The 15,144-nt window shown below is 33.5% G+C and overlaps 2 protein-coding genes across 2 annotated transcripts in view; one reads left to right on the top strand and one right to left on the bottom strand.

Annotated features, from left to right (window-relative positions):
* Positions 1-15,144, top strand: part of 5-HT2B (5-hydroxytryptamine receptor 2B) — a 66,448-nt gene that overhangs the window by 37,126 nt on the left and 14,178 nt on the right. Inside the window, exon 4 of the mRNA XM_081986142.1 lies at positions 14,893-15,125. Coding sequence (XP_081842268.1) covers positions 14,893-15,125 — 233 coding nt within the window. The remainder of the gene's footprint in view (positions 1-14,892; positions 15,126-15,144) is intronic.
* Positions 7,421-15,144, bottom strand: part of Rpn2 (Regulatory particle non-ATPase 2) — a 61,925-nt gene continuing 54,201 nt past the window's right edge. Inside the window, exons 11-13 of the mRNA XM_081986140.1 lie at positions 10,807-11,314; positions 7,748-8,246; positions 7,421-7,619 (exon numbers count right to left, since the gene is read on the bottom strand). Of these exons, the coding sequence (XP_081842266.1) occupies positions 7,549-7,619; positions 7,748-8,246; positions 10,807-11,314 (1,078 nt within the window). The 3' untranslated portion in view covers positions 7,421-7,548. The remainder of the gene's footprint in view (positions 7,620-7,747; positions 8,247-10,806; positions 11,315-15,144) is intronic.

Raw genomic sequence — 15,144 nt, 5'->3', positions numbered from 1 at the left:
TTATTTAAAAAAAATGCCAATAAATTGTTTTTCTAAATATTGAAACACATCCACGTTAAGCGATATCTTCAAAATACTGTACTACTCTGTTGCTTCTTGTCTTTTCTTGAAATATAATATCACTGTAAACGACTCCTAAATTAAATATTCACATAAACCAAATAAAATTTGTCACCCATTAGCAAAGAAGCTTATTCCTACCACTTTCCTCAATAAATCACACACACATTTCCCGCTAATTTCACACAAGAAACCAAACTCCCAGGGACCGAATCGGATTTACCCTCTTCCACTCAAATCCTCGAAGGAAGAGGGAATAATGACATTAAGATGCAGTTTACCTACGTTATTTTGTGGGACGTTGGGTTGTTCCATTTTTTTAACCTGTCCTACCCACGTCATTTACCTATTTTTTGATAAATCTTTTATTGAAATTTATGTTTCTATAGAGTGAATCCACCCACAAGAAAATTAAAACTTAAAATTAGCTCTTTTTTTGTTATTCTCTTTCACATCGGGCAAAATAATCTTTAACCTGATTTCCGAAAACAACAAACGCACACTGTCAAAGGCATAAAAATAACATTTTAAGGATGAACTCGACGATCCAGGAGGAAAAATAAAAGGGAATTAGATACTCGACGGGATGTTATTTATGTGAGAAATTGTGAAGAAGCATTACCGTTATCCGGGGAATTATTGTGCCATGCTCACGACGGGATGCCGGTGCCACTTAAATCAGAAATGTACATAAATTACTTTGCTGTAGGTATACAGGCAAATAGTTGTAGAATTTATGTACTTTATGAGGCAGTTCATAGACGGTTGGAAAAGTGATTTTATTTTTCATTTACTTTGGGTAAAGTGTGGTTAATTGTCAACTTTCAATTCAAATCAAAAGAGTTTTTAATTGGAATTTTTCTCTCTAAAATCATTCTAAAAATTATGTAGTTTTTTGAGCAGTGTGCTTTAATCTACTTTCGTTTATAAATCAAGGAATATTTTTTCAAATAATTCGCTCCAACAAGTCATTATGTCATTTTCCTGAAAAATGCTTCCTAAGGAAGGTACAGTCCTCAAAATTTCAGTTTAAAAAATGGATTTTTTGACTATCAGACCGTTGGAGCAATTTTGTTTACATTTGGAACAAGTACTTATGAAATGAATACTCGTTATGTGATGTGAATAACGTTTGTCAAAATTGTTTAGTGGCGTTGATACAGGAGGACAATGGTCTTCATTTTCCTACTTATTTTCTACGCTTACTGGATATTATTCAGAAATTACAGTTTTTTTTAATTTCCGAGAAAAAAGTATCTCTTGTAGAATTTTTATTTAAAATTCTGTTTGTGAGATAATCGGGTTATTACGTTTTAAATCTGGGGAGTTAATTTTTGACACTGAAAATAGTTAAAGAAACAGGATTTTTGGACTAATTTTTACTGGCGTTTTTTAGACAAGTAGTGCCAAACTGATCATTCAAGACTTGTGAGAGTCCAAATTTGTACTATAGTCTAGAAACTTGTTATTTACTACTAAAAATAATCTTATAATCCGTTTTTTCAGACTGCAATCCAATGTCGATTGTTTGAAATTGATTTGTTAGTGTTTTAAGTCAATTTAATAGTGACAAACCTTGAAATGTCATTTTTAAGTCTATAGAGAATTTAAAAATCGTTTTCTTAAGTCTACTATGTCAAAAATTTTGTGAAGATAGTCTTGAAACTCGTTTTTTTGAGCGCAATTTTAGAGCACTAAAAATAGCCAAGAGTTTTAAGAAAATGAAAAGCAAATTTATTTTTAAGACTAAAATATTGAAATTTGGTTTCATATTATGAAAACTTACTTCAAATGCAAATTTTAAGCTTTTGATGTCACTTTTCATTAGTTCAGAGTAACTTTTTGTGGTGTCCAAATCAATTTTCAATACTAAAGTCTTTCAATTTATATGAAAACTGTGACGACTGACTACAAAGACAGTTTTTAAGCCTCTCAAGTCAATTTTCTCAGTTTCTAAGTCAATTTTCAAGACTAAAGTCTTTCAAATGTTCTGAAAACTGGTTACAAAGACAATTTCTAAGCTTCTCAAGTTAATTTTCACCGTTTCACAGTCAATTTACTGGTTTCTGTCAATTTTCAAGACTAAAGTCCTTTAATTTGTCCAGAAACTATGAAAACTGACTGCAAAGACATTTTTTTAGCTTTTTAAGAAATATGAAATATACTTGACAGAAACAGATAAATTAGGTTAAAAAAAATATTTCGGAAAAACTAATACAAAATTGACCTTTTGACACCCTGTATCTCCGAAATCATCGACTTTTGGACTGAGGTAAGTTGGGTTAGGTTAGGCTTCGAGAATTTGTGGTAGCATTTTTTCCGCATCTTTCAGAGACACCCTGTATTATAAAGTTTTTGAAATGCTTTCAAAAATCTGAAATTTGACTGTGACGTATCAGTCAATTTAATAATTTAAAACTTCACCCAGCTAGAATTCCCCAATTTAACTGCGCAGCAAGACAAATACATACATTAATAATTGTAGTTTATTAATATCCCAACATGAATATGGAATCATCCATATAATGCATTTCATTAGTTGCAAATTATATTCGTTAGCCGTGCTCTAAATAAATTAAATATCAAAAGGTAAAAAATACTAATACGAAATTTAGGTGTCACTAAATGCTCTATTATTTATCCCCATTGGGGGATAACTAATTAGTCCTGAAAACATTTAATTAACTCCAATATAAATTATTATTGTTGGTTGTGAAGCACTGGTTTAATGCAGGTAATGCTGATTTTACAAAATCTAAAATTGTAAATTAGCGCAATAATTATTGAAGGCTTCATATCCCCAATACGAATCAAGTCAAAAAACTAAAGTGATGTAGATTCTATCAAGAACCAATTTATAACGCATAAATAGCGTCGACCTAGTCTGCGGTTATTTATAAATCAATTGAACAGAAAGGCTGTAATTCTTGGTACATTACCCAGCATATTTCTACCTTAATAAGCCATATATTGAAATAATGAACTATAAATTCAGTTTATAGCGTCAGCACCTAAAAAATTATTACTTTAGGAGTAACTGAACCTCCTTGCCTTTCTGCTATCTTAATTCCATTCTCGTGTTTCTGTAAAAATCAGATTCTGTATCAGAAGCCCAGGAGTATTAGGAGTAACTAAAATATACCTCATTGAGTTTATGGTTCAATTTACGATTTTCTGCAAAAATTTGTTTTTCTATCAGGTCCACAGGGAGAATAAAAAAATATTTTGAAGCTTTCTTGATAATTTTTGGTGAACAAATCAGCGATCAGGAGTAACTGAAATTTACCTCCTTACGTTTCTGCTTTCCTAATAAAATTATCGATTTTCTATAAAAATTGCAATTTTCGTCAAAATTAAATTTTGTATCAGGAATACAGAAATGGCAGGAGGTAAGTGCAGTTTTTTTGACAATTGGAGAATACGCTTGAATATTAGGAGCAACAAAAATTTACCTCCTCGCGTTTCTGCTATCTCTGTTAGATTTTGGATTTTCGGTAAAAATTGAGTTTTGTATCAGGAACACAGAAATGGAAGGAGGTGAATTAAGTTTCTTGACAATTGGCGCATAAGCCTAAAAATCAGGAGCAACTGAAATTCACCTCTTTACGTTTCTGCTCTCCTAATAAGATTTCTTGACAATTCGGTGAACAAAACAGCAATCAGGATTAACTGAAATTTACCTCCTTACGTTTCTGCTTTCCTAATAAAATTATCGATTTTCTGTAAAAATTGCAATTTTCGTCAAAATTTAATTTTGTATCAGGAATACAGAAATGGCAGGAGGTAAAATAAGTTGTCTTGACAATTGGCGAATGTGCTCAAATATCAGGAGTAACAAAAATTTACCTCCTTTTGTTTCTGCTTTCCTATTGATATTCTCGATTTTCTCTAAAAATTACAAAAATTGGATTTTGTATCAGGAACACAGTATGGCAGGAGATAAGTGCAGTTTTTTTTGACAATTGGAAAATACGCTTGAATGTTAGGAGCAACAAAAATTTACCTCCTCGCGTTTCTGCTATCCTTGTAAGATTTTGGATTTTCGGTAAAAATTGAGTTTTGTATCAGGAACACAGAAATGGAAGGAGGTGAATTAAAGTTTCTTGACAATTGGCGCATAAGCCCAATAATCAGGAGCAACTGAAATTCACCTCTTTACGTTTCTGCTTTCCTAATAAAATTACCGATTTTCTATGAAAATTGCAATTTTCGTCAAAATTAAATTTTGTATCAGGAATACAGAAATGGCAGGAGGTAAAATAAGTTGTCTTGACAATTGGCGAATGTGCTCAAATATCAGGAGTAACAAAAATTTACCTCCTTTTGTTTCTGCTTTCCTATTGATATTCTCGATTTTCTCTAAAAATTACAAAAATTGGATTTTGTATCAGGAACACAGTATGGCAGGAGGTAAGTGCAGTTTTTTTGACAATTGGAGAATACGCTTGAATATTAGGAGCAACAAAAATTTACCTCCTCGTGTTTCTGCTATCCTTGTTAGATTTTGGATTTTCGGTAAAAATTTAGTTTTGTATCAGGAACACAGAAATGGAAGGAGGTGAATTAAAGTTTCTTGACAATTGGCGCATAAGCCCAATAATCAGGAGCAACTGAAATTCACCTCTTTACGTTTCTGCTTTCCTAATAAAATTACCGATTTTCTATGAAAATTGCAATTTTCGTCAAAATTAAATTTTGTATCAGGAATACAGAAATGGCAGGAGGTAAAATAAGTTGTCTTGACAATTGGCGAATGTGCTCAAATATCAGGAGTAACAAAAATTTACCTCCTTTTGTTTCTGCTTTCCTATTGATATTCTCGATTTTCTCTAAAAATTACAAAAATTGGATTTTGTATCAGGAACACAGTATGGCAGGAGGTAAGTGCAGTTTTTTTGACAATTGGAGAATACGCTTGAATATTAGGAGCAACAAAAATTTACCTCCTCGTGTTTCTGCTATCCTTGTTAGATTTTGGATTTTCGGTAAAAATTTAGTTTTGTATCAGGAACACAGAAATGGAAGGAGGTGAATTAAAGTTTCTCGACAATTGGCGGATAAGCCCAAAAAACAGGACCAACTGAAATTCACCTCTTTACGTTTCTGCTTTCCTAATAAAATTATCGATTTTCTGTAAAAATTGCAATTTTCGTCAAAATTAAATTTTGTATCAGGAATACAGAAATGGCAGGAGGTAAATTTAGTTGTCTTGACAATTGGCGAATGTGCTCAAATATCAGGAGTAACAAAAGTTTACCTCCTTTTGTTTCTGCTTTCCTATTGATATTCTCGATTTTCTCTAAAAATTACAAAAATTGGATTTTGTATCAGGAACCCAGTATGGCAGGAGGTAAGTGCAGTTTTTTTTGACAATTGGAGAATACGCTTGAATCTCAGGAGCAACAAAAATTTACCTCCTCGCGTTTCTGCTATCTCTGTTAGATTTTGGATTTTCGGTAAAAATTGAGTTTTGTATCAGGAACACAGAAATGGAAGGAGGTGAATTAAAGTTTCTTGACAATTGGCGCATAAGCCTAAAAATCAGGAGCAACTGAAATTTACCTCCTTACGTTTCTGCTTTCCTAATAAAATTATCGATTTTCTGTAAAAAATGCAATTTTCGTCAAAATTAAATTTTGTATCAGGAATACAGAAATGGCAGGAGGTAAATTTAGTTGTCTTGACAATTGGCGAATGTGCTCAAATATCAGGAGGAACAAAAATTTACCTCCTTGCGTTTCTGCTATCCTAGTAAGTATTTGGATCTTCAGTAAAAATTGAGTTTTGTATCAGGAACATAGAAATGGCAGGAGGTGAATTAAAGTTTCTTGACAATTGGCGCATAAGCCAAAAAAACAGGACCAACTGAAATTCACCTCTTTACGTTTCTGCTTTCCTAATAAAATTATCGATTTTCTATGAAATTTGCAATTTTCGTCAAAATTAAATTTTGTATCAGGAATACAGAAATGGCAGGAGGTAAAATAAGTTGTCTTGACAATTGGCGAATGTGCTCAAATATCAGGAGTAACAAAAATTTACCTCCTTTTGTTTCTGCTTTCCTATTGATATTCTCGATTTTCTCTAAAAATTACAAAAATTGGATTTTGTATCAGGAACACAGTATGGCAGGAGGTAAGTGCAGTTTTTTTTGACAATTGGAGAATACGCTTGAATATTAGGAGCAACAAAAATTTACCTCCTCGTGTTTCTGCTATCCTTGTTAGATTTTGGATTTTCGGTAAAAATTTAGTTTTGTATCAGGAACACAGAAATGGAAGGAGGTGAATTAAAGTTTCTTGACCATTGGCGCATAAGCCTAAAAATCAGGAGCAACTGAAATTCACCTCTTTACGTTTCTGCTCTCCTAATAAGATTTCTTGACAATTTGGTGAACAAAACAGCAATCAGGAGTAACTAAAATTTACCTCCTTACATTTCTACTTTCCTAATAAGAAAGATTATAGATTTTCTGAAAAAATTGCAATTTTCGTCAAAATTAAATTTTGTATCAGGAATACAGAAATGGCAGGAGGTAAAATAAGTTGTCTTGACAATTGGCGAATGTGCTCAAATATCAGGAGTAACAAAAATTTACCTCCTTGCGTTTCTGCTATCCTAGTAAGATTTTGGATCTTCAGTAAAAATTGAGTTTTGTATCAGGAACATAGAAATGGCAGGAGGTAAATTAAAGTTTCTTGACAATTGGCGGATAAGCCCAAAAAACAGGACCACCTGAAATTCACCTCTTTACGTTTCTGATTTCCTAATAAGATTCTCGCTTTTCTAAAAATTACAATTTTCTGTAAAAATTATTCATTTAATTATTTTATAAAAATCCTTTTGCTCATAATATAGGAATATTAAAACACAACAAATTTTGTAAAAATAGTATTTATTTGGTACACTATATACATTTTTGTTTACATGCTTTCTCTGCTTTTCGTGTTAACGGAAGAGCATTTATATGGTTGCAGTCCTTCAAAACCAACGGATTTAGATATCCAGGAAACAAAGTTACGATTCCAGATAATTAATAATAATTATTCTGACATAGAAAAGTCGTGTTCCAGGTTACTCAATTATTAATCTTCGTTAATTTCCTTACAACATCACGCAATCGTGCAAAATTCCGAAATCTCCAGCGATGATCATACCTGTTTTTGTAATTTTCCTGTTTCATTTTCTCCTTTGGTTCGATAAAGCCGGGAGTTTATTTAGAATGTATTTGGGCAAAATGCGGCGTTATAAGTGCGGATAGGGCGTTTTGTTCGCTTTTGTTTGTGTAACCCACCAGGAAGAATTTTTTGAATTCAGCAGATTTTAATGAAAACGTATGCAAAAAAAAAACAACAAAAAAAAAACCAATTAGCTCACGTGTTTATTAATGGATTACATGATAAGTTACACTATTTGAAGCTATTACAGTTATAGTGAAAAAAAGATGCTTTAAATTGAAACTAATAATTAAATAGCGAACTTTAAAATTTAGTCCTCGGCCCATTCAAACGGCTCTGGTGGCTCAGGTTCTTTTTCCTCTTCGCCCTTTGGTCCGAAAGCTGTAATTTTTAAAAAGTTTTTAATTTAAACCAACACAAGAACCAATTTAAATTGTGTTTTTCTGTTATTCGCGTTGAGAAGTAAAATGGAAAGTAAAGAATAACAGAAAGAATAAAACATTACCTACCTTGAACAGGCTCAACAAGCTCTTCTTTGCCGGGTTTCAGATTGCGCATCATAATAAGGCCTCCAATTCCCACATCTTTCAACGGAACATACTGACTATTTTCGTTCAACCCAACCACCTTAAGCTGTTGTCTCAACACTCTAGCAGGATTCTGCAAGATTTCGAAATTCGGTTCAGGCTCTTTCTTCTTCTCCTCCTTCTCCTCTTTCTTGTCTTTGTCCTTCTTTTCCTCAGCTGAAGAGGTGCCAGCCTTTTTCTCTTCGGATTTCTTCTCCTCATTCTTCTTATCCTCGGCAGTTTTCTTGTCATCTTTTTCCTCGTCGACATCCATTTTTTCGTCGCGGTGTTTGCGCTCGTGGTCACGTTTACGTTGACGAGCAGCGATACTTAATACTGCTGTTTGGACTTTTTCGCGTTCTTCACGTTTCTTCTCTTCCATGGGGGCTGGATAAGCGTACAAACTGGGTTTGGCGTTTGATTTGTATTCCAATTTAGGCATCTGGAAACAAAAAAGTAAATGAAATTTTTAATGAGTAGTACAAACTACTACTATTGACATAATAACAAAAATCTCTCACAACAAACTTCACAATTCAATAAAATTAATCAACTTTTTAATTATGGGATAGCATTCATATATCCAAATAATATGCACGGATTGATTAAATTAACAGGAACGTGTGCGCCATCTATAAACACACCGAAATCTATTCAGGTCATGCAATATGAGAGGTAATAAATTTTGAAAGCATATTAACCACCTATTTGTAATTAAACATTTCCAGTTCCAATTCAGCAAAGAACAATAATTATTATTTAAATATCCTGTGTGCTAACTATGTAACATGTAACCATTTATGAGATAAGTACAATTGACATATTGTTTGTATAAAACTAGATGAATTGGATATGCGGAGTAAGAATAATGTTAACACAAAATGAAACCAGTCCGGGAATAGCAAAAAAAATTTATTTCTAAGGCCTATAAAGTAAATAGACGTCGTGTCTGACATATTTAAGAAAATGTAATGAGACACGCATCAAAATTTAATCAGCTCAGCATAATAAACTATATGAAAGGCGGCTCATGCACCTGACAACATGCGCGATCTACATACCGCGATAATGTGATTTTATTAATTACGGCAGTTTAGCCTCATTTAAGTTCAGTTGCTACGCAAATAGGCCCATGTAGTTGCATCAATCAATATTGGGCTGCATTAATCGTCAATTTTCAGCTAATATTCACAACTGACAGGACGGGTAAAAACCTGACGCTCTATAGAAGGTTTTATTTTATACTCAAATGTGACGAGAAAATTTGTGTTTTTTTACTTTTATTTTAAACTAATCCATGCAAAAAAAAATCGTGACTTAAAAAACATGATCTACAAAAGGACCTTCAAATTACATGATTTTACTCGTACACTGTATATGTAAGAAAGTAAATAAATAATAATTTAGGTAGTGGATTAGCTTCTTACAGTAAATACAGGGTGTTCCTTAAATATTCTAGAAAAGGAATCATGGAGTTTATGACGAAAAATTTACATACAAATCAACCTTGAATTCAGTCATTTTGGCAACGTCGAAAAGCTCAAGAAGATTTTAATTTGTGTGGTTTGTTTAACTCTGTGGAATTTAATTTGGCAGTTGTGACGTTCAATGACAGTTTAAGACGTTAAATTTGACAAATATGACTCTTCACAAGCTTATAGTAGTAGTGCTGAACGAGTTTTAACAGTTATAACTATTAAAACTCATTCAACAATAGGATGAAACTATCAAATGCAAAAAGAGTTGTACCTTGTATTTACACTTCAATAAAGTCCCAAATTTGATATTTGTGATGTTAAGTGACATTTTATACTTTCAGGTCACTGGTGTGAGTTTTGACAGTTATGACAAGTGTCACGTGACGCAATAAATAGTAATAAAGTGTTTCTTAACGTCACCACTGTCAAACTTGCCTCCATCGGGCTTTAAACACGAGTTTCAGTGTAGTTCCTCAAATTAGCAACTGTTTCTAACTTTATAGTTTTAGGTCACTGGTGAACTGGTTTCGAAGGTTATTACAGCTGTCACGTGACGCAAAAAAAAGTGTAAAAGTGTCAAAACTATCAAATTTAGCTTCATGGAGCTGTAAACACCACTTACAATGAAGTTTCTCAAAAGAACACATCTATTTGGTATTATATACTTTCATGTCACTAGTGAGTGAGTTTTGACAGTTATGACAGCTGTCACGTGACGCAAGAAATAGTAACAATGTGTTTCTTAACGTCACCACTATCAAACTTGCCTCCATCGTGCTTTAAACACAAGTTTCAGTGTAATTCCTCAAATTAGCAACTGTTTCTAACTTTACAGTTTTAGGTCACTGGTAAACTGGTTTCGAAGGTTATGACAGCTCTCACATGACGCAAGAAAAGTGTTACTTAACGTCAAAACTATTAAATTTAGCTTCATGGAGCTGTAAACACCACTTACAATGAAGTTTCTCAAAAGAACACACCTATTTGGTATTTTATACTTTCATGTCACTAGTGAGTGAGTTTTAACAGTTATGACAGCTGTCACGTGACGCAAGAAATAGTAACAATGTGTTTCTTAACGTCCTAACTGTCAAACTTGCCTCCATCGGGCTTTAAACACGAGTTTCAGTGTAATTCCTCAAATTAGCAACTGTTTCTAACTTTACAGTTTTAGGTCACTGGTGAACTGGTTTCGAAGGTTATGACAGCTGTCACATGACGCAAGAAAAGTGTTACTTAACGTCAAAACTATCAAATTTGCCTTCATGGAACTGTAAACACCACAGTACAATTCACACAGTTTACAGTTTCAAAATCACAGTTGCCAAGAACACGCAAAGGAACTGAACGTTATCATCATTTGACATCGTAAACTTGATTTGGTCTGTGCAAGGCATTTTCAAAAATGTCTTTCTCATATTTAATTATTGTTTTGGAAGGTATTATAGATACTCCCTGTATATGGGTTGTGCGATGGTGAAACGCTTTTAAAATCATTATCATAGAATGGTTTAAACTGCTTACCTTCAGTTGAGCATTCAATCCAATCAAAGCGGTTGGTGTAAACGCCAAAGCTAAACAATGCGACAACGGGAACCAGTACCAGTACTGCGTAAACACCAGAGTACCAACAACGGCCAGCATGTTGGTGTGCCCGGTACGGGACTGTAGCGACAAAGTGACGTTTCTGCCGCCAGCATCGATGATTCCCTGAGCTAAAATAGCACCGAATTTGGCCATAACGTCTTCGTGCTTGTTCGAGATCACTTGGGCGTAGGTTTGACGGAAAAAGCTGACTTTCGGGCAAGTTTGCTCGGTTTGTTGGATCAAAATCATGGCGGAAGCGATCAGGGCGCCCTGACGGACAAAATTGACCGGATCGAACATGACCATGGGTTCGAGGAGGGCGATGGCTTCGCGAAGACCAGTACCAGCGCATGCAATGCCCAGAGCCATGGCAGCACCATAACGCACGTGAGGATTGTAAGATTCCGCCAAAAGAGACACTACGCTCGGACATTGTTCGGGAGTTCTGAAACAATAAAAATAACTTTAAATACAGTCCAAAGAAGAAAAATTTATAGTTGAAATGATTTAGGAAAACTGGGCAGACAAAATAAAACAATACAAACTACTAATTTTAATATTCACACTATTTCATCGTACTTTATTATGAAATTAATTCGCCATTTCTTTGCATACTAGACTGAACTAAAACTTCCTGTGAAGAACTATTTTGTTAACGTATACTGTCAGACTTTCCCGGAAACAAATCAACTAAAAACACTACAAAGACTGGACCGAAAAACAAAGCTGAACTTTCAGCAAACTTTGTAAATTCTCGGGGTTTTTGCTTTCGAAAGCGGTATAATATCAAAGAGTTACGTATAAACGGTTTGCAAATTGCCTCTATCCGTTTGAAACACAGCAAAAATTAGGGTTTAGTCGAGAATTTCGTTGCAGCTAAACCGTGGTAATAATAGTGGTACTGATTTGTTTAATATTGCCTTATAATTTGTCCAATTTGTCTTTGATTGAAATATACAGAAATAACTTTTTAGTGTGGTTTAGTTTTAAGTGATAATAATTTACAATTTGATCCAAAAAATAAGTTACTACTAAAAATAGTCTAAAAGTTGACTTTTAAGGCTAGAAATCACTTTACTAAGACTAAATAAAGTCCAAAAGACTATTTTCAGGACTTTAATTGGTGTACAACTCAATTTTCTGGACTAGAATTCAATTCGACACTAAAAACAGTCCGAATTTCTTAGAAATGCTCCAATTTTTTGCACCGATGAGTGCAGAAGTCAGTTTAATAGTGAATGATCTTAAAATTACACTTTTAAGACTATGGACCCTTTGTGAAGATAGTCGAAACTCGATTTTTTAGACTGAAAACAGTCTAGATTTTTAAGAATTGCTCGAATTTTTAGCACTGAGGTGTCTAGAAGTCAATTTAATACGGACAAAGCTTAAAATGGCATTTTTAAGTCTGCTATGTCAAAAACTTAGTGAAGATAGTATTGAAACTGTATTTTCCAAGCTGAAAGCAGTTTTAAGGCACTAAAAATAGATCTAAAAAAATGACAAAGTAAAAAAACTGGAAAAGTTAGTCCAAGTCAATATTCTGTATTTAAAACTATTTTCAAGACTGGTTTACTGAAATTTGTCTTCAAATTATGAAAACTTACTTCAAATTCAAGTTTTAAGCTTCTGATATCACTTTTTATTGGTTCAGAGTCACTTTTTGGTGTCCAAGTCAATTTTCAATATTAAAATCTTTCAATTTACCTGAAAAGTATGACAGCTGATCACAAAGACAGTTTTTAAGCTTCTCAAGTGAATTTTTACAGATTCCAAGTCAAGATTCGACTAAAGTCTTTCAATTTGTAAGGAAACTATAAAAACTGGCTACAAAGACATTTTTAAGTCAACTTTTACCGTTTCCAAGACAATTTTTGGGTTGGGTTGTTTTTGTTTCTTTGAACTTAATAAGTCAATTATCTCGTAAACAAGTTTAAATCAGAATTTTAGAAAAGACACTTTATTTTTCAACTAAACAAGGAAATTGCTCCAACGGCCTGACACTGACTGTATTTTCCTTATGAAGCATTTTTCAGGAAAATTACATAATGCATGTCAACTTATTGTGTGAATTATTGACATTTAAAACTGGACCACCCCGTAGTAGACATCTATTAAGACCTACGCAATAGATAATAAATAAATAATACAGTATATGCTCTATGTTAACAAATTAATCTTGATTTACAGCTAATACACATCCGTATAGGTTATTAAGTATCTACGCATTAACATTTCACCTGTCTTCGCAACGATGACGTCTATTTGATACAGTAAAGCACATTACGTCAGTCATAAATAATTTTTCCACCGACAAAGGTATTTCCGTAAATCCCTATTTTTACCTTCGTATAATGCGATAATACGTTCGAAATGGAAGGGAAACGTGCCCGGACCTATCTTGGAATTTGATGTTCTGACGAACGGCATTTTATTCAATGAACTGCGAGAACTTCGATAAATAGATTGCTTCGTGGTCGATATTGTCATTTTCCGTGCCCTATCATACATATAATGCCCACGACTGTCATGTGCGTGGAACGATAAAGGATGTGAATCGAACGGTGCGATGTCACTTCGATATGTTGGATCATCTCTCCTGGAATCGTTGATCCAGGTCACAATAATTGTTTCGTATTTTATTCCAGAAATGTGCCAGAAAGTCACTTTTATTTTTATTTAAGAAGATAAGTTAACCTAGTTTTAACCAGTGATCAATGATAAAAATTTACCACTGTTTAGTCTCCTAAAATTTCCTCCTCTTGTTTTCTGATCGATTTTGGAAACACCTTATAAAGTATACACTATAAGGAACAGAGAATATGTTAAAGTCGCATTCTAAACCTAAGTTGCATTTTTATTTAAACAATATATAAACACTAAAAAATTTAGAAGTATTTCAACTAAATGAATGCTTTTGTACATTGAGCAATTCAGCTACGTACACATCACGGCACCGTGAATTCCCTTCGAATAACATATTTCATCGGAAAGTCTTGATGGAATTAAACGTAGAAACAATAAAGGAGTAATAACTGGAAATCTTCCGACCGTTTCTTATCCCCGTAATCTTGGTAGGTTGATTTATTTGATTTTCGCTTCTCCCGGAAAGACGCGGTTAATACAATCGACAAACCGGACGAGAGGTTTGTTTCTGTTTATTTCAGAAAAAAAATTCAATCTTTTTTGTGTAAAATGGTTTTGAGAAATATTTTCATGAAATCATTTCTGAAGAACCCACACCAAAGTCACTCATGAGATTTTACTTTAAACACCACAGTAGAGTAATTAAAAAAGGCACAAACACATGCTAATATCAGTTGTTTTTGTCGTGTCTTTTTTTAAACACCCTGTAGACCAAATAATTGGTTTAAAAAAACCCTTAACATGATTTTATAGACAGATCTAGGACAGGAGTTTTCTAATATGAAACCTATACTATAGGGTGAACTAGATTTCTCGCACAAGCGTGAAAAGGACCATCTCCATCCACTCCAAACTGTCTGTAAAGAAGTTACAAAGTATTAAAAATTTGAAAAAACATCAAAAAGAATTTTTGTCATTTTTTTGTGGTGCTCACAGAGCATTAATTCAGTTTGTCATCCTGATTATCATACAAACTAATCACCCAGAATAAGAACACTCGTATTGGTCAAAATAGGGTTTGCAATCATAATCTAAAGCTGCAAGTCAATCAAACAATATTAACCAAACAAAATCACAAATTAAAACGTTTTCCTGCGTTAAACTCACTAAAAATACAAACAGTTCCAGCGAATGGTAATTTAGTTTGTCAATGCAGCAAAATGGATGAACGATATAAAACCTCAAACGGAAAATTAATTCAGTGGCAATCCTGCGAGAAGTTCTGATTTTATTAATTAAACAATGCTCCTCTGCAAATGAAAGAACACGAATTGGATCTCGTTTCTCTTTGATCATATTTTTTTCTGTTGTGCAAAATGGTGGATTTAATAATAAATTGCTTTGTTGGGAAAACTAACATGTTTTCTTTATTTCCAGGTTACTTTCCTCTGCCTTCGATCTACTGTCTGGCTTGGATTTGTCTGGACGTCCTATTTTGCACAGCCTCAATAATGCATCTTTGCACAATCAGCGTAGACCGATACCTTTCTTTACGGTATCCCATGAAATTCGGCCGAAATAAATCCAGACGTCGAGTTATATTGAAGATAGTATTCGTTTGGCTTCTATCTATAGCCATGAGTCTGCCACTTAGTTTAATGTATTCCCAAGTGAGTATTCTTCTTTTTT

Source organism: Ips typographus, linkage group LG9 (assembly GCF_016097725.1).
Source record: "Ips typographus isolate SLU linkage group LG9, UJ_Ityp_2.0, whole genome shotgun sequence".
NCBI lineage: Eukaryota > Metazoa > Arthropoda > Insecta > Coleoptera > Curculionidae > Ips > Ips typographus.
Note: the sequence above shows the minus strand (reverse complement) of the source record. Positions and strands in the feature narration are given on the sequence as shown.